Genomic DNA, 22,485 nt, shown 5'->3' with positions numbered 1-22,485 from the left:
ATTCCTGCCCAAAAATAGCCCTGGTTAAAAGGATCAGATAGGAGGCGATGTGGAAGACCTCAGCTGGAGTGCTGCTACTGGTCTTTTAAAAAAAGATTATTTTGTGCAAATTTTAATTAGCAGAGGAGACGACATTAACATAAAAAATTCTAGCAATAGTTGTCTTACAGAAGAAAGCCAAACACATACAGAAGAAAGCCAAACAAAGCTACTCATACACACCACTGGTTACACAGCTTAGAAAACAAGAGCTAAGGGCACTATTTATACAATTCTGTCCAAAACATCTCATCTGCCATCAAAAGGGGAAACTTCCGATAAATTAAATTGGATAAATCATGTGTAAATATTCAAATGAGAGCTGCCACCGGTCTGAGCAAACGACACTGACTCTGACGGACCAAGGGTCTGATTTGGTATAAGGTAGCTTCATGTTTTCCTGTGAAAGCAACCTACGGACAACCACAACTCTTGCCATGTACGGTTACCTGCCCGGACAGCTCGATACTGCGGAGTAGCAAAGTGGTCCCACTGCGATACCATGATGGCTGTGATGCCCAGCACACAGATGATGATGAGGTAGATGAGGCGGGGTTGCGGCGAGCAGTAGAAGGAGTAATACAGCCAGGGGACGAAGCTGCCCATGGTCAGCAGGGCAATTCCGGAGTAATCCAACCTGCAGGAACACGCATGACAAAAAAGCCAGGTTAAGCAGCCGGGAGATACCCAGTGCAGTCTGCTAGCTGAAGCTGAAATTCCAAGAACCTATTTACTTTTTTTGCATCATTCACTTTTATTAATTTTTTTGAATAAATGAATAATGCAAATGCCATAACCAACTGAATAATACAAATGCCACAACCTACTGATATACAAATCCTTACAAAAAGAGGTATGAGGTATAACCAGATAAACTAGTTACTATGACCTTAGAAGAACTAATCATGGTGGGTAAGGAATACCAGTTTGCTCAAAGTTCTAAGACATTTTTTTTTGCGATATTATTGAAATACAAACACAAAGTGAGTGATAAGAACATAAGAGACGCCAATGTTGGATCAGGCCAAAGGCCCATCCAGTCCAACACTCTGTGTCACACAGTGGCCAGAAATACCAGTGCCATCAGGAGGTCCAGCAGTGGGGCCAGGAGATTAGAAGTCCTCCCACTGTTGACCCCCCCCCCAAGCACCAAGAAGACAGAGCATCACTTGCCCCAGAGCCCCTAGCTATACCTTGTGGCTAATAGCCACTGATGGACCTCTGCTCCATATGCTTATCTAATTCCCTTTTGAAGCCGTCCATGCTTGTAGCCGCCACCACTTCCTGTGGCAGTGAATTCCATGTGTTAATCACTCTTTGGGTGAAGAAGTACTTCCTTTTATCCGTTCTAACCCGACCGCTCTGCAGTTTCATGGAGTGCCCACGAGTTCTTGTATTGTGAGAAAGGGAGAAAAGTACCTCTTTCTCTACCTGCTCTATCCCATGCATAATCTTATAAACCTCAATCATGTCTCCCCTCAGTCATCGTTTTTCCAAGCTAAAGAGCCCTAAGCGCTTTAACCTTTCCTCATTCAAGTTGCCCTTTTCTGCACTTTTTCCAAAGCTATAATATCCTTTTTTAGGTGTGGTGCCCAGAACTGCACACAGTATTCCAAATGAGGTCTCACCATTGATTTATATAGGGGCATTATTATATTGGCTGATCTGTTTTCAATACCCTTCCTAATAATCCCCAGCATAGCATTGGCCTTCTTTATTGCAGTCACACACTGTCTCGACATTTTCAGTGAGTTATCCACTACAACTCCAAGATCTCTCTCTTGCTCAGTCTCTGCCAGTTCAGACCCCATCAATGTGTATTTATATTTAGGATTTTTGGCTCCAATGTGCATCACCTTGCACTTGGCCACATTGAACCCCATTAGCCATGTTGACGCCCACTCGCCCATCCTTGACAGATCCCCTTGGAGTGCCTCACAATCCTCACTGGTTTTCACCACCCTGAACAACTTTGTATCATCCGCAAATTTAGCCACTTCACTGCTTACTCCCATCTCCAAATCATTAATGAACAAGTTAAAAAGCAGTGGACCAAGTACTGATCCCAAGTACTGATATGATATTCAAAACTGAGATGGATGGTTAGATTGCTAAATTATACTCTATGTCAATCAGCGGTTGGAAGAAGGCGTAATCAATACTATTCCCAAAGCTTAGAAATGTTAAATATTTCAACACGACCAGACCAATGCTCCCTCTAAGCTGTGGAGTCCTGTGAGCAAAAATTCTAATTTGTGAGCAACTGGCATTAAAGCTGTGAGCGAGCAATTTGGCTACTGCATAAATTAGTTTGCTCTGGAGCCATCCTTCCGGAGCTAAGGCAAAAATGGGTGAGCTGGAGGCTAAAAAACTGTGAGCTGGCTCACACTAACTCATCTTAGAAGGAACGCTGGACCAGACTGTGTAGATTAAAAATCAAGATTAGGGGCCATGTGGTCACAGAATGGGGGCAGTGTTTCTAGATTTTGTTGACTGACAGTCTCACCTGAAGATTGTCCTTGTGGTTGTTTGTGGATGACATGAGGACTTTATATCAAAACTATAAGCAGATGCGATGTCACAGTATACAATATACAGAAAGCAAGCAAGCACTGTCCAAATAATGCAGACCACAAGTGCTCCAAAATTCATGCCAAAAGAGTAAATGTATATGACAAGAATAACAGAGGACCACATGCTTTACTGATACATGTGGTCCTCTGTTGTTCTTGTCATATAAATTTACTCTTTTGGTATGACTTTTTGAGCACTTGTGGACTTTAGATCAAACCGGCGACGTTTTGTAGCTTCTGGACACACGTATCCGCTGAGGGTTGCCAACCTCCAGGTGGAGGCTGGAGATCTCCAAGGAATACAACAATCCCCGGAGATCAGTTCCCCCTGGAGAAAATGGCTACTTTGGAAGGTGGACTCCATAGCATGATGCCCCGCTGAGGTTCCTCCCCTCCCCAAGCCCTGCACTTCTTAGTGCCCACCCTCAAAAATCTCCAGGTATCTTCCAAGCAGGAGTTGGCAGAATCCATCTTTCAAAGCCGCCATTTTCTCCAGGGACAATGATCTTTGTCCTCTGGGGATCAGCTGTAATCAATGTTCCCTCTAAGCTGAGTTAGTGTGAGCTAGCTCACAGTTTTTTAGCCTTCGGCTCATACATTCTTGTCTTCGCTCAGGAAGGATGGCGCCAAAGCAAACTGATTTACGCAGTGGCCAAATCGCTCGCTCACAACTTTAATGCCAGTAGCTCACAAAGCTGATTTTTTTGCTCACAGGACTCCACAGCTTAGATGGAACATTGGTTGTAATCCTAGGAAATCTCCAGCCACCACCTGGAGGCTGGCAAGCCTAGTTCCTAAACTTGAGGCCCCCCCTGAGCTCAAGGCCCAGGCCCAAATAGCCCTCCAGTTTGGTGTAGTGGTTAAGTGTGCGGACTCTAATCTGGGAGAACCGGGTTTGATTCCCCACTCCTCCACTTGTACCTGCTGATGTGACCTTGGGTCAGTCACAAGCTCTGGCACAGCTGTCCTTGAAAAAGAGCAGTTTGTGTCAGAGTTCTCTCAGCCCCACCTACCTCACAGGGTGTCTGTCGTGGGGAGGGGAGGGGGAGGGAAAGGAGTTTGTAAGCCGCTCTGAGACTCCCAAGTGAAGGGCGGGGTATAAATCCAATCTTCTTCTTCTTCTTCTTCTTCGCCTGACCGCCTCCCCAACTGGGCCCTCATTGAGACATCATGATATTTGATTGATTGATTTAAAACCCTGATATGGAGGCTTGCCAAGTGAATTTTACTCACCGGCGGGGGAGCTTCACCACGCTCCAGGAGCTGTCCCTTGCCGTGTGTGCATGTGCACAAAGCGCGCACGCACTGCCAGCACGTCACCGGAAGTGACGCGCGACGTCGATCACGTTGAGGGCGTGGCCCCGATCGTCAGAGGGAAAACCATAGAGTTTTCCCTCCAACGATCGGGGCCACGCCCCCAACGTGATCTACATGGTTGCGTCACCTCTGGTGAAGCAGCCACGCTGCGCTTCAGGGGGCGAAGTTCCCCCCGAAGCCCGATTCTGTGGCGGCGGAAATCGGGCCTCCAAAGCAGGGGTTTACCCGCCCCCACCCCCACTTGGCAGCCCTACTGATATGCCCTCCTTGCTCCTGAGGATCCGAGGCAGGTGACAGCAATATAAAAACCATTTGCTAAAACAATTATTAAAACAACAGATTTCAATAGGGTTGCCATCCCGCAATGGGGGTGGGAGCTCCCCCAATTTTGGGCCCTCCAAATCTGCCCGCCAGCCAGCTGTCGACGAGAGGGAGCCCTGCCCTCAAAGGGCTCCGTAGCGCCTGACGTGCCCGGTGCGATGACGTCACCCGGAAGTGACGTCATCGTGCTGGACCCATCGCAGGGGGGATGCTCTAGCGTTCGCCCAAAAACTCTATGGTGATTTTTTTGGCTGAACACTAGAGCGTGCCCTTAGCGACGTGCCCAGCGCAATGATGTCATTTCCGGGTGACGTCGCTGAGGCGCGTGCGCTTTGCACGTGTGCAAGAGGACCCCATAGAGAAGACTGGAGCCCCCCGTCACCAAAGGGTAGGGACCTGGCAACCCTAGATATAAAACATTAAAAATCAACCCAGGAACTTTATACCCCCGCCAGTACAGCATTCCTCATCTGCCAGACTCAGAATTCACAACAAGCTAGGGATGCCAGCCTCCAGGCGGGTCCTGGGGATCTCCTGGAATTACAGCTCATCTCCAGACTGCAGAGATCAGTTCCCCTGGAGGAAATGGATGCTTTGGAGGGTGGACTCTAAGGCACTGTACACCACTGGAGTCCCTGTTCTCCCCAGGCTCCACCCCCAAATCTCCAGGAGTTTCCCAGGGGTCATTTCCTGCAGGAGCGCACAGGGGCGGAGCTCCGGCAGTAAAAAACCCAGGGGGCGGGCACAGGCAACAAGCCACGCCCCCTGCTCCCAGCAGCCCTCAGTCAGGCCATGAGGAGCAAGAAGCAGCCAGTGGTCTAAAACAGTCCAGTGGCACCTTTAAGACCAAGTTTTATTCAGGTACAAGCTCTCCCTCCTCTGTGAGGACAGATCTGCACATTTCCCCCCCCCCATAGCTAGCAATCCAAAAGAGTCCAGTGCAGCCTGAACAGTGGGTGTTGCCTTCTGACACACTTCCGGTGATGTCAGGGGGTGTGGCATATTCAAATAAGTTATGCTAATGAGCTCCTGCACCTCTTTTTCTACAAAATGACCCCAGGAGTTTCCCAACCTGGAGCTGGCAACTCTATGACCCTGCCCTCTGCTGGTTGGATGGGGGGGGGGACCTGGCAACCCTACCACAAGCTCTCTAGAATAACTTCTTTGCAGCCCCACTAGAAAGCCAGACCCTTAGACCTCCCCACACACACACCTTTTCTGGAACCAGGAAGCTGTTCTGCAAATATGGGGCAGCTATTGAGAAAGCCTGAGCCTGTACTGTTACCAACCATGCCTTAGACAACGGAGGCATTGAAAGCTGACCCTGCTGAGATGAACAGGTAAGGAGAGGGGGTCCTTCAGGGATGTGAGCCCCAGGCCATGAAGGGCTTCCTAGGTGAGCATCGAAAGCTTGAATTGCACCCATAAATCAATCAGCAGGCAGTGAAGGGATCTTCATGTGGCTAAATGTAATTGTCGCAATGGAATCAACCAGGGGTCTGCGAGGTGGTTAAGCCTCTAGATGCAGCTGTCTCTGCCTTAAGCCAGTACTGGGATGCGGTGATCAAGTAGATGGAAAAGAACAGGCTGAAACTTCATCTGCGCAAGACAGTGATGATGCTTCTCAGAACAGCCCACACTCCAGAGGGGGACCTTCTGTAGTAAACTGGTAAGAGCTCTTGGAATTAGATCTTCACTTGCTCTTTTTTTAAAAAAGAAGCAAGTTCAGGCTGTGGCAACAGGTGTTTCCCACCCACCCCCCAGATGCTCCTGGTCAAGAAACTGGCCTGCCTTCCAGGTTCAGGCTGATCTGGCAATGCTGATGCATTCTACGGTAACTTTAAGGCTTGACTGCTGCAATGCCCTCTACGTGGGACTGCCCTTGAAGGTAATGCGGGAGGATTCAGCAGGTGCAGGAGGTGCCTACTCCTTTGCAAATTACTTTTCCAGCACTCGTGCCTCTTGTGACTTTCAACGCTGCATTGAAAAGACCTGCCTTGCCAGCCTTCTCTTCTTTGCCAGGCCGCGGGGGGTGAGTGGGTAGATGGAGGGTAGGGTAGGGGGGAGAGCGCACTCACTTGGAGAAGGTGCGGGAGACCTTCTCGGAATGGCAGTAGACGGTGTGGAACACCCAGGAGAAGCAGAGGCAAAGAATGGCTCCCAAGAAGAACATGCCAAAGACCACACGTTCCTGAATCGGGGCCACGTAGTTCATGTTGGGGCTGAACATGTAGCCGAAGCCCAAGACCAGGAAGAAGAGGAATCCTGGGAAAGAGGGAAGAGAGAAGAAAAATACCTACAGATCACTAGTTGTTTGTTTCTCTATGTATCCAGACAAACTGTATATTCCAACTGACTCAGTTTCCATGGGAAGCCTCTGTTCCCTGGTCCCTTTTGCCAGGCAATTCTCTTCCATATTTTATTAGTATACCCTGACCTGGACGGCCCAGGCTGTCCCAGTCTCATCAGGTCACGCCTGCTAAGCTGGGTCAGCCCCTGGTTAGTATGTGTGTGGGAGACCACCAAGGAAGTCCAGGGTTGCTGTGCAGAGGCAGGCAATGGGCAAACCACCTCTGGACAACTCTTGTCTTGACATGGACGGCCCGAGCTAGCCCAGTCTCGTCAGATCTCAGAAGCTAAGCAGGGTCAGCTATTGTTGGCACTTGGATGGGAGACCACCAAGGAAGTCCAGGGTTGCTACGCAGAGGCAGGCAAGGGCAAACCACCTCTGATCATCTCTGCCCTGAACCAGGTAGCCCAGGCTAGCCTGATCTCGTCAGATCTCAGAAGCTAAGCAGGGCTGGCCCCAGTTAGTATTAGGATGGGGCACCACCAGGGAAGTCCAGGGTTGCTATGCAGAGGCAGGCAATGGCTAGCCGCCTCTGATCGTCTCTGGCAATCTCTACGGGATCACCATAAGTCGCCTGTGACTTGACAGCACTTTCCATCATTTTATTAGCATGCATTGCAACGACTGTCATAGGTCTGAGCAGTGTTCCCTCTAAGCTGAGTTCGTGTGAGCTAGCTCACAGTTTTTCAGCCTCCAGCTCACACATTTTTGTCTTCGCTCAGGAAGGGGATGGCTCTGGAGCAAACTAGTTTATGCAGTAGCCACATCGCTCGCTCACAATTTTAATGCCAGCAGCTCACAAAGTAGAATTTTTGCTCACAAGACTCCACAGCTTAGAGGGAGCATTGGGTCTGAGCTCAGCCCCCTTTTCTGGTCTCCAGCAGTTCCGTCTTTGTGTGTGCGTGTGCGAGAGTGGGTGAATTGGGAGGATCCGTCTGATTTCTAATGCACATGCACTAGAAATGCTCAGAAATGGAATGCATGTGCATCAAACACTAAGAGCTCAGTGACACGGTATCATTTCTCCCATGCTCATTTAAAAAAACTGTTCCCACCCACCCCTTTTGCGAATCCAGCTGCCAGAATTGCTTCATCAGAGGAAAATGGACTAGGGAGGGAGGGAGGGAGGGAGGAGAAACTTTCACCCTTCCTTCCTCTGCCATTTTCCCACCGGGAAAAGTCACCCTTGAGCTGTGCGGATCCACGCTAGGGGAAAAATATGGGTACCCAGGGCTATTTTTGGGCAGGAACGCACAGGAACAGAGTTCCAGCTGGCTCCCAAGTTGGCCACGCCCACAGGAACTCATTAGTATAATAGGCCACACCCAACAGCAGAAACTCATTAGGATTGGCTACATTAGGGGTGTGTGGCCTAACATGCAAAGGAGTTCCTGCTACAAAAAAAGGCCCTGGGTTTTGACAACAAACAAGGTAAACAGAATAACAAGCAAAAGGTGGGTGTGGCTGGATAACCACACTTCTGGTAACATGGGGGTGCGGCCTAATGTGCTAATGAGCTGTGCTGTCAGGGGTGTGGCCCAATATGCTAATGAGTTCCTGCTGTTGGGTGTTGGCTATTATGCTAATGAGTTCCTGCTGGGCCTTTTCTACAAAATGAGCCCTGTGGGTACCTGTACGTTTCCCCCAGTACGGGCTAAAAGCAGCTTGGTGGATAGCTTTTTCTGGTGGGAAAAAGGCAGAGGAAGGAACTTTTCTTCCCTCCCAGCACAAAAAGGACTTGCCCTAATCCCTGATGAGCCCATGTGTTATAGTGGTTAAAAGTCAGGTGGGCAGCCGTGTTGGTCTAAAGTAGCAAAGCAAAGTTTGAGTCCAGGGGCACCTTTAAGACCAACAAAGTTTTATTCCAGGTACAAACTTTCATGTGCAAGCACACTTCCTCAGATACAGCGAAACAGAATTTGCTCAACCATTACATATAGGAAGAGAGAGGGTAGAGGTAGGGTTTAGTTGCCAGGAAGGGCCAATTAGACTCAGGACAGAGACAGAAACAAAAATGGAAATAACTAGTCCAGACATATGAGTAGAGGGTGAGCAGTAAATTATCATACAGCATAATGAAGATGTTTAACAGATTCAGGGATCAAACAGGAATAATAAGCTCTGTTTAAATGGTTACTATTTGTTTGGGTTCAAATCTGGGGGGGAAACAGTGAAGGAAATAAATATGCCAAAATTGGAGATCAAATGTATCCTTAATTGTAGAATTACTCTCAGCAGTCCACAATTAAGGATACACCAATCTCCAGTTTTGACATATTTATTTCCTTCACTGTTTTTGCCTCAGAAGTGAGCCCAAACAAATGGGTACCATACAAACTAAGCTTAGTATTCCTGTTCGATCCTTGTATATGTTACACATCTTCATGATGTTGTATGATAATTTACTGCTCACCCTCTACTTGTATGTATGGACTGGTAATGTTCAGTTTTGTTTCTGTCTCTGTCTTGACTCTAAATGGCCCTTCCTGTCAACTAACCCCCCCAACCCTTTCTCTTCCTATATATAATTGTTGAGGAAATTCTGTTTCACAGTATCTGAAGAAGTGCGCTTGCACACAAAAGCTTATACCTTGAATAAGACTTTGTTGGTCTTAAAGGTGCCAGTGGTTAAGAGTGTCGGAATAATATCTAGAAGACCCAGGTTCAAATCCTCACACGCCACGAAAGCTTGCTCAGCCTAACCTTCCTCACAGGGTTGTCGTGAGGATAAAATGGAGGAGAGAAGAAGAATGTAAGCCGCTCTGCGTCCCCACTGGAAAGAAAGGCTGGATATAAACGAATTAAATAAAGACATTAGGTAACGTGGGGCTTTGCAAGCTGCAAGCGTAACGAACAGGCAGGTACCCCATTTGGATAGCGTGCTGTGCAAAGGGAGAGGACAGCGGGTCCAGACTTCCCGCTCCCCACCCTACCCCGCTCCATCCTTTGCTCTGTGGGGCAATGCAATGTCACACAACTCTCCCTGTGACTGACCAAGCAGGTGTGTCCAGATGTTGCCGGTCTCAGTGTGGAGGCGGAAGATGCTGCGAAAGCAGGCGCGGAATGAGGGCATGGGGGGCCGATGTCCATGCAAGAGGAAGTCGTTGTCCTTCAGCCAATCGGGCAGGACGTCATATGGGATGACACGCCAGCGGCCCTCCCAAACCTGCGGTGGGAGAAGAGAGGGGATAAGAACATAAGAACATAAGAGAAGCCCGTGTTGGATCAGGCCAATGGCCCATTTAGTCCAACACTCTGTGTCACACAGTGGCCAAAAATACCAGGTGCCATCCGGAGGTCCAGCAGTGGCGCCAGGATGCTGGAAGCCCTCTCAGTGTTCCCCCCTCCCCCCCAAGCACCAAGAACACAGAGCATCACTTGCCCCAGACTGAAAATTCATATCTATACCTTGTAGCCAGGCGATGCTTTGGCAATGAGGCTGGAAACTCAATGGTACCATCGAGTTTTCAGCCCCATTGCCAGAGCGTCACCCGGCTACATGCTCACGTCATGTCTGGGCGACAGGATAGTGTAGCACCTGTGTTTTCCCCGTGGGAATGTTCCCGCCAAGAACTATACGTCCCCCACCAGTCTGCGGTAAGTACTTGGTAGCCCTACCTCTCACGGCTGCAAAGGAGGGGGTTTCCACTCACTGTTCTGGGAACTGAGAAAACATGTGCTCCTAAGATTGGCGTGCGCTTCTGACTCCAGAAATAACAAAACAAATGGTGTCCCTGTTATCAATCGTTTGGGATAACACTGCTCTAAGGAGATGCCTATATTCCAGTCATAAGTAGCCATAAGAAAAGGGTAGGGCTCTTTTTAAGAGTGGTTTAATTACCCTAGCCTACCCCATGTCAGGGCAGGCATGGCACCCCATAAGGAACCTGGGAATTGTAGTTTCGTGGAGTGCTCAGATACCTACGGAGAACAATCCCCAGGTTTCCTTAGCATGAAACCAGGTAACTGCTTGGGTTTAACTCTGTAGTTCAGGCAAATTCTAAGCAATGTTCCTTCTAATTCCCCCCCCCCCCCTTCCCCCCCCCCCCCCGTGCTGAGCAAAGCAGTTCACATCCTGAGCAGAATATAACCGCTGTAATCTTACGACTATCAACCAAAAATACAAAAGCAATCTTGAAAAATGTAAACGAAATCTGGGGGTTTTTTTTGCAAAAATATTTATAGTATTATAAGATTAGCTATTAAGCAAAGTGCAAATAAAGCACAACGTGTGTAATTACATCAAAAGACATACAATTACAAGCGGGACATAAACCCTGCTGAAATACAATCATAAAAGGGACCGAGCTATCTTCTTTAGGCTGTAAGGACAGAGAACACCATTCTCTTTAACAGCCAAAGATAAGTCCCTTGAAGCATGAAGACGTCAAGGTTAGTACACGACAGGCCTGTTTTGAATTGATATCTTTATCAAGCTGTTAAGTCTTCGTAAGGCTTGTGGGACTTCCATTAGTTTCCAATAATTCACAAGCGCCTGGTGGCCAGCATCCTTAATGACAAGCTTCAGATAGCCATGTGGAGATGGGCAGCCCTAGGTAGGGTTCCCAACCTCCAGATGGTGGCTGGAGATCTCCTGGGATTACAACTGATCTCCAGGCAGCAGAGATCAGATCACCTGGAGAAAATGGCCACTTTGGAAGGTGGACTTTATGGTAGTATACTCCATTAAAGTCCCCCCTCCCCAAAACCCACCCTCTTTGGGGTCACCGACAAAATCCCAAAGTATTTCCCAGCCCAGAGCCGGCAACACTAATCCCTAGGTAACATCAAGTCATAAGAACATAAGGAGAGCCCTGCTGGAGCTGATCTGTGGTCCATCTAGACCAGCATCTTGTCTCTCACAGTGGCCAACCAGTTCCTCTGGAGGGCCAACAACAGGGCAGAGAGGCCGAGGCCTTCATAAGAACATCAGAAGAGCCCTGCTGGATCAGACCAGTGGTCCATCTAGACCAGCATCTTGTCTCACACAGTGGCCAATCAGTTCCTCTGGACAGAGCCAACAACAGGGCAGAGAGGCCGAGGCCTTCATAAGAACATCAGAAGAGCCCTGCTGGATCAGACCAGTGGTCCATCTAGTCCAGCATCCTGTCTCACAGACTGGCCAACCACAGTTCCTCTGGAGGGCCAACAACAGGGCACAGAGGCCAAGACCTTCCCCAGTGTTGCCTGTTGTCTCTGGGATTCAGAGGTTTCATCAACACACAGGGCTCTCACCGAAAGGTTAACCTTCCCCTCCGCCCATCCTTCCACAACAGTCTCACTTGCCCGAATGTGGCAGCAGTCCTTTTGCAAGCCTTTGGTATCTGTCTCGACATCGACGGTGCCGGCTTTGCCCACATCTCCCCTTTCCATGATCCTTCTCAGGCACAGGCCTTTGAGGGACACGGGCAGGGTGCCGGACTGCATTTCTGGAAATTGGGATTTTGGTTTATCCATGTCTGCTGCTTGTCCTCTCCCTGGTTCCAGGTGAAATGGCCCGATGGGCTTGCCCCTCTGTGAACCAGCCCCGGAGCTGGTTCAGACGGGGTTGTCATGGCAGAGAGGAGACCCTCTTCCCTGAGAAAAATTCTCGCGCTCTTTTCGGTTCAGGTGACCATCAGCCTCCCTGGCCTGGTGAAGGGGAGGGGTGGTGGTGAGAAGGACAGTGAGCGGCTGGTGAAGTCACAATGCCAGATACTTGGGGCACTTTTGTGACATACGAGCCACCTTCATTTTGATTGGGTTGGAGATTTTGCCCAAGGAAAGACGGCGGGACAACAGCAGAGAGGTAAGAAGAAGGAGGAGGGAGGAGGGAGGAGAAAGGAGGGAGGAGGGGGAGGCAATGGACGGCACTTCTGTCAATGGAACAGGAGGAGGAGGAGGAGGAGATTGGGTTTATACCCCGCCCTTCACTTGGAGTCTCAGAGCGGCTTACAAAGTCCTTTCCCTTCCCCTCCCCACAACAGACACCCTGTGAGGTGGGTGGGGGCTGAGAGAACTCTGAAACAAACTGCTCTTTTTCAAGGACAGCTGTGCCAGAGCTTGTGACTGACCCAAGGTCACATCAGCAGGTGCAAGTGGGGGAGTGGGGAATCAAACCTGGTTCTCCCAGATTAGAGTCCGCGCACTTAACCACTGCACCAAACTGGCTCTCCAGCTACACCAAACTGGTCGCCACCAAACTGGTCGCCAGCAAACTGGTCGCCAGCTTCCAGGTGGTGGGAGTACAATCCAAACGAAGAGTCAATAAAAATATACATACAAAATTGTTTACTATAATAGTAGTGATTCTCTAGATTTTTGTCGCAGAAGTTTGGACTGTACTCCCACCTCCTCCCGTGATCTCTCACCTTTGGCTTCTAGCTTCCAGGTGGTAGCCAAAGATCTCTTGGGATTGCACCCAGTGTTCCCTCTAAGCTGAGTTAGCGTGAGCTAGGTCACAGTTTTTTAGCCTCCGACACACATTTTTGCCTTAGGAAGGTATGGCTCCAGAACACGCTAATTGATGCAGTAGCCAATTCACTTGCTCGCCACTTTAAATGTCAGTAGCTCACAAAGCAGAATTTTTGCTCACGAGACTCCACAGCTTAGAGGGAGCATGGATGGCAACTGATCTCCAGGTGACAGAGGTCAGTTCACTTGGAGAAAATGGCCGCTTTGGAAAGTGGACTCTCTGGCATTATACCCAGGGGTCATTTCCTGCGGGAGCGCACAGGAGCGGAGCTCCGGCAGTAAGGAGCCCAGGGGGCGGGCACATGCAACAAGCCCCGCCCCCTGCTCCCGTCAACCCTCAGTCGGGCCACGAGGAGCAAGAAGCAGCCAGGTAAGTTGCAGAGCCCTTCCCCCGGCCTTCCTTCAGGTACAAGCTCTCCCTCCTCTGCGAGGACAGATCTGCACGTCCCTCCCCTCCCCCCAGTAGCTAGAAATCCAAAACAGTCCAGTGGAGCCTGAGCGGTGGGTGTTGCCTTCTGAGACACTTCCAGTGATGTCAGGGGGTGTGTCATATGCAAATGAGTTATGCTAATGAGCTATGCTAATGAGCTCCTGCGCCTCCTTTTCTACGAAATGACCCCTGATTATACCCCACTGAAGTCCCTCCCCTCCTCAAATCCTGGCTTCTTCAGGCTCCAACCCCAAATCTCCAACTATTTCCCATCCCAGAGCTGTCAACCCTATGGAGAGGGAAGAAAGCAAGGAGGAGTAAATAGGGTACTCAGGAATACTCAGCTGGTGACAGGGCTTCCCAAATGTTTTACCCACCTTCAAGACAAATTCTTCCATCTTCTCCATGGCATGATGAGCCTGAAGTGGGAGCATCAGAACCCGAACAGGATCCGAGTCACCCACCTCCTCCTCTTCCTCCAGCTCAGGGTCATCGGAACCCCAACCTGTGGGCTCGACCCCCATCTCAACACCATCCTGGAAGAGACCGTACGAGAGAACAGAATCATAGAATCAGAGTTGGGACTTCCAGGGTCATCTAGTCCAACTCCCTGCCCAATGCAGGAAGTTCACAAATACTCCCCCGCCCCCCACATCCACTGACCCCTGTTCCATCCCCAGAAGATGACAAAAAACCTCCAGGGTCCCCGGCCAAATTGGCCAGGAGAAAAATTGCTTCCTGACCCCAAAGTGGCGATTAGCGTTTCCCTGGGCGTGTGAGAAAGGACCACAAGAACTAAGCCCTGAGACAACCCTTCCTGCCCTCCCTTCTCACGATCTGCCTATGTTCACAGAACCAGCATTGCTGTCAGATGGCCATCTAGACTCTGTTTGAGAACCTCCAAAGAAGGAGAGCCACCACCTCCCGAGGAAGCCTGTTCTGCTGAGGAACCGCTCTGTCAGGAAGTTCTTCCTCATGTTTAGCTGAAAACTCTTTTGATTCAATTTCAACCCGTTGGTTCCAATGCTCCCTCTAAAAAGTGGAGTCTTATGAGCCAAAATTCTAATCTGTGAGCTACTGGCATTAAAGTTGTGAGCGAGGGATTTGGCTACTGCATAAATTAGTTTGTTCTGGAGCAATCCTTCCTGGGCTAAGACAAAAATGTGTGAGCCAGACGCTAAAAAACTGTGAGCTAGCTCACACTAACTCAGCTTAGAGGGAACACTGGTTGGTTCTGGTCCGACCTCCTGGGGCAACAGAAAACAACTCTGCACCATCCTCTATATGATAATCCTTCAAGTTTTCAAGTTTTTGGATGTTTTCAAGCGGAGGCTGGATGACCATCTTTCGGGTATGTTGTAGGTATGTAGGGTTATCTTTCATCTATGCTCCAGCAGAGTGTAGGGGGTTGGACTAGATGACCTGCAAGGTCCCTTCCAACTCTAACATTCTATGATTCTAAGTACTTGAAGACAGTTATCATAGGAGGCAGGCCGGATACAGCAGGTCAACAAAACAGGAGGCAGGTGGGGACGCATAGAACAGAATCTAGGGCTTACCCTTCCTATCACGCACAGTTATAGAAATGTCTGCTGGCATCTGAAGATCATTTAGGATACCCCCCCCTTTTGCCATCAAGTCACAGCTGATTTACGGTGACATTGCACGCTGGAACAAAAACAAACAAACCCAACTTCAAGTATAGGTGAATGGGGTCTGAACTTGCTGAGACTGAGAGGAAGAAAGATTTTGGGGTCGTAGTGGAGAGCTCAATGAAGGTGTCAGCCCAGCGTGTTGCAGTGGTGAAAAAGGCAAATTCTATGTTAGGGATTAGTAAGAGAGGGATTGAAAATAAAACGGCCGATATTATAATGCCCCTGTGTAGATCTATGGTGTGGCCTCATTTGGAATACTGTGTACAGTTCTGGTCCCCATATCGGCAAGCCGTAGTTCTGATAAGAGCTGTCCTTGAAAAAAAGAGCCGTTTCTGTCAAGAGCTCTCTCAGCCCCACCCACCTCACAGGGTGTCTTTTGTGGGGAGGGGAAGGGAAAGGAGACTGTAAGCCGCTCTGAGACTCCCTCAGGTAGTGAAGGGCGGGGTATAAATCCAATCTCTTCTTCTTCTAGGGCCAATCCTCCTTAGCTTCTGAGATCTGACAAGATCAGTCTAGCCCGGAGTATCCAGGTCAGGGCTTTCCCCTCTTAGGTTCATGAAAAGTGTCTTAAGGAGAAAAACATGGTGGCTACCTCCTTCTCAGGGCTTCAGCTGTCCAGCTGGCTTTGGCTGGGGTCAGACCAATGTGTGGAGGACAGTGGCTACTAGCCAGCAGGAACCTCCATGGTCAAAGTATGATATCTCTGAGCAGGGCTATTTTTGGGCAGGAACGCACAGGAACGGAGTTCCGGCTGGCTTCAGAGTTGGCCACGCCCACTACAGCTAAAACCTCTGCATGTGTGTGGCTACAGAGGTAAGGCCTGGAGAGTGACCGCCCCCGGCAAGTTCGAGGCAGGAGGGCCGGGGGGGGGCCTGGAAGGATCAGGGAGACATTTAAATGTCTCCCGGTGTCTTCCCCGGCCTGTCCAAGGGCCGGCTTGACCAGGCTCCCCGCAGCCAAGGGTAGCCTGGGCAAGCCAAGGGAAGGCAAAGTGCCTTCCCTTCCCTTCAAGGGGGGGCTTGCCAAAGGAAGGCATGGGGTGTGGCATAATATGCTAATGAGCTGCTCTGTCAGGGGTGTGGCCTAATATGCTAATGAGTTTTTTTGCTGTTGGGTGTGGCCTATTATGCTAATGAGTTCCTGCTGGGCTTTTTCTACTAAAAAAGCTCTGTCTCTGAGCATGTGAATGCTGAGGGCAAAGAACAGGGGGCTGCCATCTGCCCTTCACACTCTGTTTATGAGCTTCGACCTACGGTTGGGGGACTAGACAGATGCTGGTCTAATACACCATGGTGGTGGAAAGTGCCTTCAAGGTGCAGCCAACTTCTGGCGACCTCGGTGGAAGAGAAGCTCAGAGGGAGCTTGCCATTGCCAGCCTCTATGTCATGACCTGGAACTTCCTCCGTGGTCTCCCATCCAAACACCAACGAGGGCCAACCCTGCTTAGCTTCCACAATCTGACCAGATCACACTAGCCTAGGCGATCCAGATAATACACCATGTCAACTTTTAAAAAAGTTATGTATCATCAGGAGGAGGGACCGTGAAACTGGGGGTTGGGGGGCGGCCAATCAAAATATGCCAAAGAGTGAACAACACCCTCCCTGATGACAAGGGCTGTTCTTCCCAGAATCTGTGTGGGCTTGTTTGCTAGGGAGGAATTGTCTCTGGGCCCCAGGGCCTGGAGCTTTAGATATTGGGCCCTGTGGTCTCAGGGGATGGGGACAAAGAACGGTGTCTCCACTGTACTCACCTGGATGCTGTCTTCCTGCAGTAGGGGTCTCCTTTCATCCAGGGCCTCCTCCCCCCGGTACCCTGCATACCACCTGGCCCGCTCCTTCAGGGGCTCCATGATGGCGGCGGGGGGGAGGGGGGGTCACAGAGTTGAGGCCTCTTCACGGGCAGAGGCTCAGTTTCCTCTGCGAGCCACCAGCCCCATGGTCCCCACTGTCTCTGTGGGAAAGCAGAGGGGGTAAGGGGAGGGGCAGAGGGATGAATCCCCGAATCCTTTCCTCCCCCTCCCCCTCCCCCACAATCTCGTGAACTGCCAGTCGGACCCTGAGGGATAATTCTGCAGCTGCTGCCACCCCAAAAACCACCTCTATGCCCTCCCACAGGACCGTTAACTGGCCCCGACTTCCTGTCCCTCCTGGATATTCCCCTCACTCCCCCCAAATAGACACCCATGCATTGTCTCTTCTCCTTCAAAGTCCACACAGCAGTCCTTCTCCAGTACCCAGGGGTGTCCTGGTCCCAGGTTCAAGAGACCCTCTCCTCTCCGTTTCCCCCCATCTCCATGCCTTCTTCTTTCATTCCTCCATCTATCGACACACTCCCCCCCTGGTCCTGCCTGATAACTTTCTTCCCCGCTCCCATCTCTGTTGACACCATTCCCCTGACAGACAATCCATCCCTGGTTGTCAGGATGCCACCGGGTGCACATAACCACGTGGGAAGCCAGAGGTCTGTGGAATCCTGCACCACAGACAGGAGAGCCGCACCACATCTCTTCCCCCGCCAGCCTCTCGAAGCGTAACAATGTGTGTGATAAAAACCGCTGCACGGTTGACTTTTCACGTGATTACAGGCATAGCATGGTAAGTGTGCAAAAGGTGTCAAGCCTTCTCTGCATGAGCCCTGGGACTCTTCTGCATCCATCCCTGTAAGAGCACATAAACAGCCCCCACCAAGCCAGTCCCTGGCTCCCCCCAGACTCCCTCCTTCCCCCCTACAAGCCCTGGCAATGCCCCTCCAGCTCCCACACATCCCAGAGAGCCCCCGCACAGTTTTGCCCCAGCCCTCCCCTCTCCAGGCTCCATCACCTTTCCTTCCCTTCTACTCTCTCAGTCCTTCCATCATTTCCCTCACCCAAGAGCCCTGGCAGCAGCATCAGGACCCCAGGTCCCCCTCAGAGCCCCGCCTCCCTCTCCGATAGGCCTCGGCTCCCGCCCGTCAAACCGGGATCACTTCCTGCCGCAAGGAAAGCATCCCCCGCCGAGAGGATTGGTCCAGCGTTCCAAAGCCGACGGAGAGAACTTCCGGCTGGGGCTGGAATCCGCCCCCCCCGACGGTTGCCACGGCAACGCTTAACGAGGGATGCGTTCGGTGCGTGGGCGGGCGGGGGCGGGGCCGAAAGGGTTAAAGGGGCGGGGCACGGACCCCGGCCGGAGGAGGCGTTTCCAGGCGGCGAGTGGCCGGGCGTGCAAAAGCAGTGCAATAAAAGTGTTGGGCATCGCCCACGTAACTCGAGTCACGGGAGTGGAGGGGCCGGCAGTGCACGTGTGAATGCTTTGTGCGAGCTTCTGCGTGCACGCCAGTGGCCGGGGTGCGCAGGCCGCGTTGCCAGTCGTGCAAAGCCGTTGAAGGCGGAGACGCGTTTGCGGGCCGCATCGGCGCAGATGGGGAGCTGAGCTTTTAGTGCGTGGGAGACAGAGCAAAACCAGGCGAAGGCTCTGCGAAAGTCTGCGGAGTAAAGACTCCGCTCTCTCTTCCAGCCACCAGGGGCACACTGACGATTTGAAATGAGTGCCAACGAGGAAGAGAGTTTTGACAGAAGCTCCCATATGGTCTAGCGGTTAGGATTCCTGGTTTTCACCCAGGCGGCCCGGGTTCGACTCCCGGTATGGGAACTGCAAAGTTTTTGTTGCTGGTTTCTTCTCCGGCTTGGAGAGCACTCTGTCGCTCCATCAGAGTTGAATCTTCAGTACAACTTAAGGACACACATGTCAGGAGAAAAAGAAGTCGGGCTCCGTAAACGTGCTTTGAATTGTGTGTTTTTTGCACTCAAGACATGGATCTTTTTGAGTTACATAGGTCTCTTGAGAATGCGGGCCGGAGTGGGAAGCCAGTCGTTTTATCACGGGCGCTGCAATAAAGTTTGTTTGATTTCCTTGCCAACGGAACAAATAGTCATTTTTCTAGGCAGGATATTGTCATGGATATTTCTGCATGCGGCTTGGGTAAAAAACGAGGAGACTCCTGGAGGACCACAACCTATTTAAAGGCACATTTAATCTATTTAATCTGCAATGGGGAAAACGGTGAAAGCACGAACGGACCTTGTCTTGCTAGACACAGGCCTTCTTTCACACTTTTTGTTACTTGCAGAACAAAGTTTGAGTCCTGTGGCAACTTTAAGACCAGCAAAGTGTAATTCTGGGTATAAGCTTGCGTGTGGATGTATCCACACGCAAGCTTATACCCAGAATTACACTTTGCTGGTCTTAAAGGTGCCACTGGGACACAAACTTTGTTCTGTCGCTTCAGACCAACACGGCTACCCACCGGAATCTATCTTATTGGTTACTTGCAGGCATTTTGTCAATTTCCCCCCTTAAATTAACTTTTGAGAAGAAATATAAGTGACTAGCAAAAGAACCCTTTTCCCATACCGGGAGTCGAACCCGGGCCGCCTGGGTGAAAACCAGGAATCCTAACCGCTAGACCATATGGGAGAAGGTGCAGGACTTCTGCTGCCTATTTGTTGTTGTTCAGTCGCACAGTCTATGCATGAGCCAATACAAGAGAAAGCAGTTCACTATCGCCGCCTACTGTCACTCTGGAGGAATTGCATTTTTGCACCCCGACCATAAACCCTTCAGAATTCACTGGGTGGAACTTTGCCCTCTGCGTTTAATCAACACGAATTCCGTTTAAAGGAACAGGACCCCAGTCAAAGGGGGGGGGGATCGAAGAGGAAGATGAAGGCTTAAATGGCGGCTCCAAAACCACCTCAACCAATTCCCAAGTTGCACAAGCCCTGGAACCAATTTCCACCTTCTCTAAACCGAACCACTGTCTCTTCCGCAAACTTTCTGACCAGGGATACGAAACTTAACGTCCCCTCCGCCCCCGGTGTGTGTGTTCGCAGAGACCCCCTATACCGTATGATAATCACATCTTTTTGTTCATCTTGTTTCTCTCCATGCAGCAACGAAGTATCAAAGTGGGAGGAGGGGGGAGTGGAAAAGCCTTTAGCTTGTTTTCTTTTATTTGCATTCCGAAACCCGAAACCGAACAAGTGACCCATTTACAAAAGAATTACACCCTCCTGTCCCGAGTTACCGGTACAGCGCAGAGTAGCTCAAGTCTGCCATCTAGTGGAAGGTGAGGGCTCCTTTAAATTTCCGGTAAGACTAAAAGTTGCTTCCAAGATATTAAATAATTCAATTTAAAGCTATCCGCACGTCGGCACTCATCGACCAGGATCCTTGCCAGGATTACGAGAAGCCACGTGATGCCTCGGCAGCGTGAATCCTTGCTTCCCTTTGTGAAATTTCACTTTGCTTTTTTTAGCTCCCCACCTCAACGCACTCTCAAGGCAGTGCGAAGTAGACTACCCAGTTTCTCCCCCTCTTAACGTCTCTTCTCACAGGAAGTCGGCGGTAAGTCTTATTAGAGTTGCGAACATGTTGTCAACTGGAGCTGCGTTTTTGAGGAACTCACAGTTGCGAAATATGTCTAATTCACATTAGAGAAGGCACCTCGCAGGACGTGAAGGGCAAAACCGATCTCAGGAGGTGCCCGGCTTGTGGGTGGGGAGGGAGTTACCCTCATGGTTCGGTTACCATTCAGTTTCCCAAACTACGCAATTGCATCCCAACTTCAAGAACATAAAAACAGCTATTTTTCCCATACCGGGAGTCGAACCCGGGCCGCCTGGGTGAAAACCAGGAATCCTAACCGCTAGACCATATGGGAAAGAGCTGTGTGCTTCTCTCGTTTGAACTGAGTCTACAGAAAGCAGCCTGGAGAATCGTTTCCTTTCATTAGACTGGGGGTTGACGAAGCCATTGGCTTTTCTTGCCAAGAGAGCCCCAGCAACGCCCCTGTTTCTAACCTAAGCAAACTGCTGAGAGAGCTGTTAAACCTTTGCACATCAGTTCCTGCTGCTGGTAAAATCATAGTAGCATCCAATATGTATCAGGGGGTACTTACACCTTCTTCCTAAACAGAGATCCATTCTCTGTCTCTCTCTCTCACTTTACCTCCCCTCTATTCACTTTCTTTAAAATTTCATATTTATTTACTTTTGATATTCCAGCGTTTAATGTCTCGGCTTAAAGGACCAAAGAATTAGGCCATAGGAAGGAGAAGGAATGCACCGTATCAAGGACAGAAAAGATACCAGCCGTGCACCCTCCCACTCGACCAGGAAGAGGATTTTCACACAAAGTGGGGGTGTGCGTGTGAAGAGCTGTCAAGAAAGTTTCTTTGATTTAAATACCCTTTAACGTGGTTTAAGCTCTGCTGTTCTTTACGGACTGGCCCCATTTGCACATGCAAGGGAAATGAGGTAATGACAGTAAAACCAGGGCTGGCAACACTGGGTTGGAAAAATGCCCAGAGGTTTGGGAGTGTTTTGGCAACCTCCAGGTGAGGGCTGGAGATCTCCTGGAATTGCAACCGATCTCCAGACCGGAGGCACCAGTTCCTTGGAGAACATGGCTTCTTCAAAGGGTGGACTGTATGGCGTCACACCCCCTCCTCCAACCCCGCCCACTCCCCTCCCTGGGCTCCACCTAAAAATGGCAAAGTGTTGGGATTCTTTTTGAGTAAGTCAGCAGAGTATTAAGAGACTGAGTCCATGGTGTGTTTTAAAATATTATTTATTTATTTATTTTTGGATGTATATCCCGCCCTCCCCAAAGGCTCAGGGCGGCTAACAACGAGGCATGAGTGCCAGAATTAAAACAGATAAAACAGTCTAAAACCATAAAACAATACAGTACAACAACAAAGTGTCAGGGCAAGATGGGGTAGAACTTCCTCAAATGGTATTGGCCCCGCAACGTGTCAGCACCCTCTCCTTCCAGGGTCACCTCGCACCCAGATGGAACCACATATTAGTGGTAGTGGTGCGATGCTGCAAACATATCAGTGGTGGAATTGAAGTGGCGGCGGCTCCTACTCAAAAGCCTGGCGGAAGAGCTCCGTCTTACAGGCCCTGCGGAACTGCTTTCCCCTCTATCAGCCCGGGAGCTCCTTCCACCAGGTAGGAGCAGCCACCGAAAATACCCTGGCTCTAGTAACAGCAAATTTAATATCCCTGGGGCCTGGAATTTCTAGGAGATGTTGACTCCCCAACCGTAGTGCCCTTGGGGGAACATATGGGGAAAGGGGGTCCCTTAGTAAGCGGAATTTACTATAACTCAGAGTATAAGAGTTTACTATAAACCTAACCAGTGTTCCCTCTAAGCTGAGTTAGTGTGAGCTAGCTCACAGTTTTTTAGCTTCCAGCTCACACATTTTTGTCTTCGCTCAGGAAAGATGGCTCCAGAGCAAACTAATTTTATGCAGCAGCCAAACTACCTGCTCACAACTTTAATGCCAGTAGCTCACAAAGTA

At 50.1% G+C, this 22,485-nt stretch overlaps 1 protein-coding gene and 3 non-coding genes across 4 annotated transcripts in view; 1 reads left to right on the top strand and 3 right to left on the bottom strand.

The window, feature by feature from the left end:
- Positions 1-16,990, bottom strand: part of LOC107106079 (adiponectin receptor protein 1-like) — a 22,627-nt gene extending 5,637 nt beyond the window's left edge. Inside the window, exons 1-5 of the mRNA XM_015406165.1 lie at positions 16,892-16,990; positions 13,861-14,019; positions 9,595-9,766; positions 6,329-6,515; positions 489-676 (exon numbers count right to left, since the gene is read on the bottom strand). Coding sequence (XP_015261651.1) covers positions 489-676; positions 6,329-6,515; positions 9,595-9,766; positions 13,861-14,019; positions 16,892-16,990 — 805 coding nt within the window. The remainder of the gene's footprint in view (positions 1-488; positions 677-6,328; positions 6,516-9,594; positions 9,767-13,860; positions 14,020-16,891) is intronic.
- A 1,705-nt stretch (positions 16,991-18,695) lies between these two features.
- On the top strand, positions 18,696-18,767 carry TRNAE-UUC. Its single transcript has one exon. It is a non-coding gene; the product is annotated as a tRNA-Glu (tRNA).
- A 753-nt stretch (positions 18,768-19,520) lies between these two features.
- On the bottom strand, positions 19,521-19,592 carry TRNAE-UUC. The gene has a single exon. It is a non-coding gene; the product is annotated as a tRNA-Glu (tRNA).
- A 1,174-nt stretch (positions 19,593-20,766) lies between these two features.
- Positions 20,767-20,838, bottom strand: TRNAE-UUC. Its single transcript has one exon. It is a non-coding gene; the product is annotated as a tRNA-Glu (tRNA).
- Positions 20,839-22,485: the final 1,647 nt, after the last annotated feature.

This window comes from Gekko japonicus, unplaced genomic scaffold (genome assembly GCF_001447785.1).
Source record: "Gekko japonicus isolate JY-2015 unplaced genomic scaffold, Gekko_japonicus_V1.1 scaffold1076, whole genome shotgun sequence".
NCBI classification, from domain to species: domain Eukaryota; kingdom Metazoa; phylum Chordata; class Lepidosauria; order Squamata; family Gekkonidae; genus Gekko; species Gekko japonicus.
Note: the sequence above shows the minus strand (reverse complement) of the source record. Positions and strands in the feature narration are given on the sequence as shown.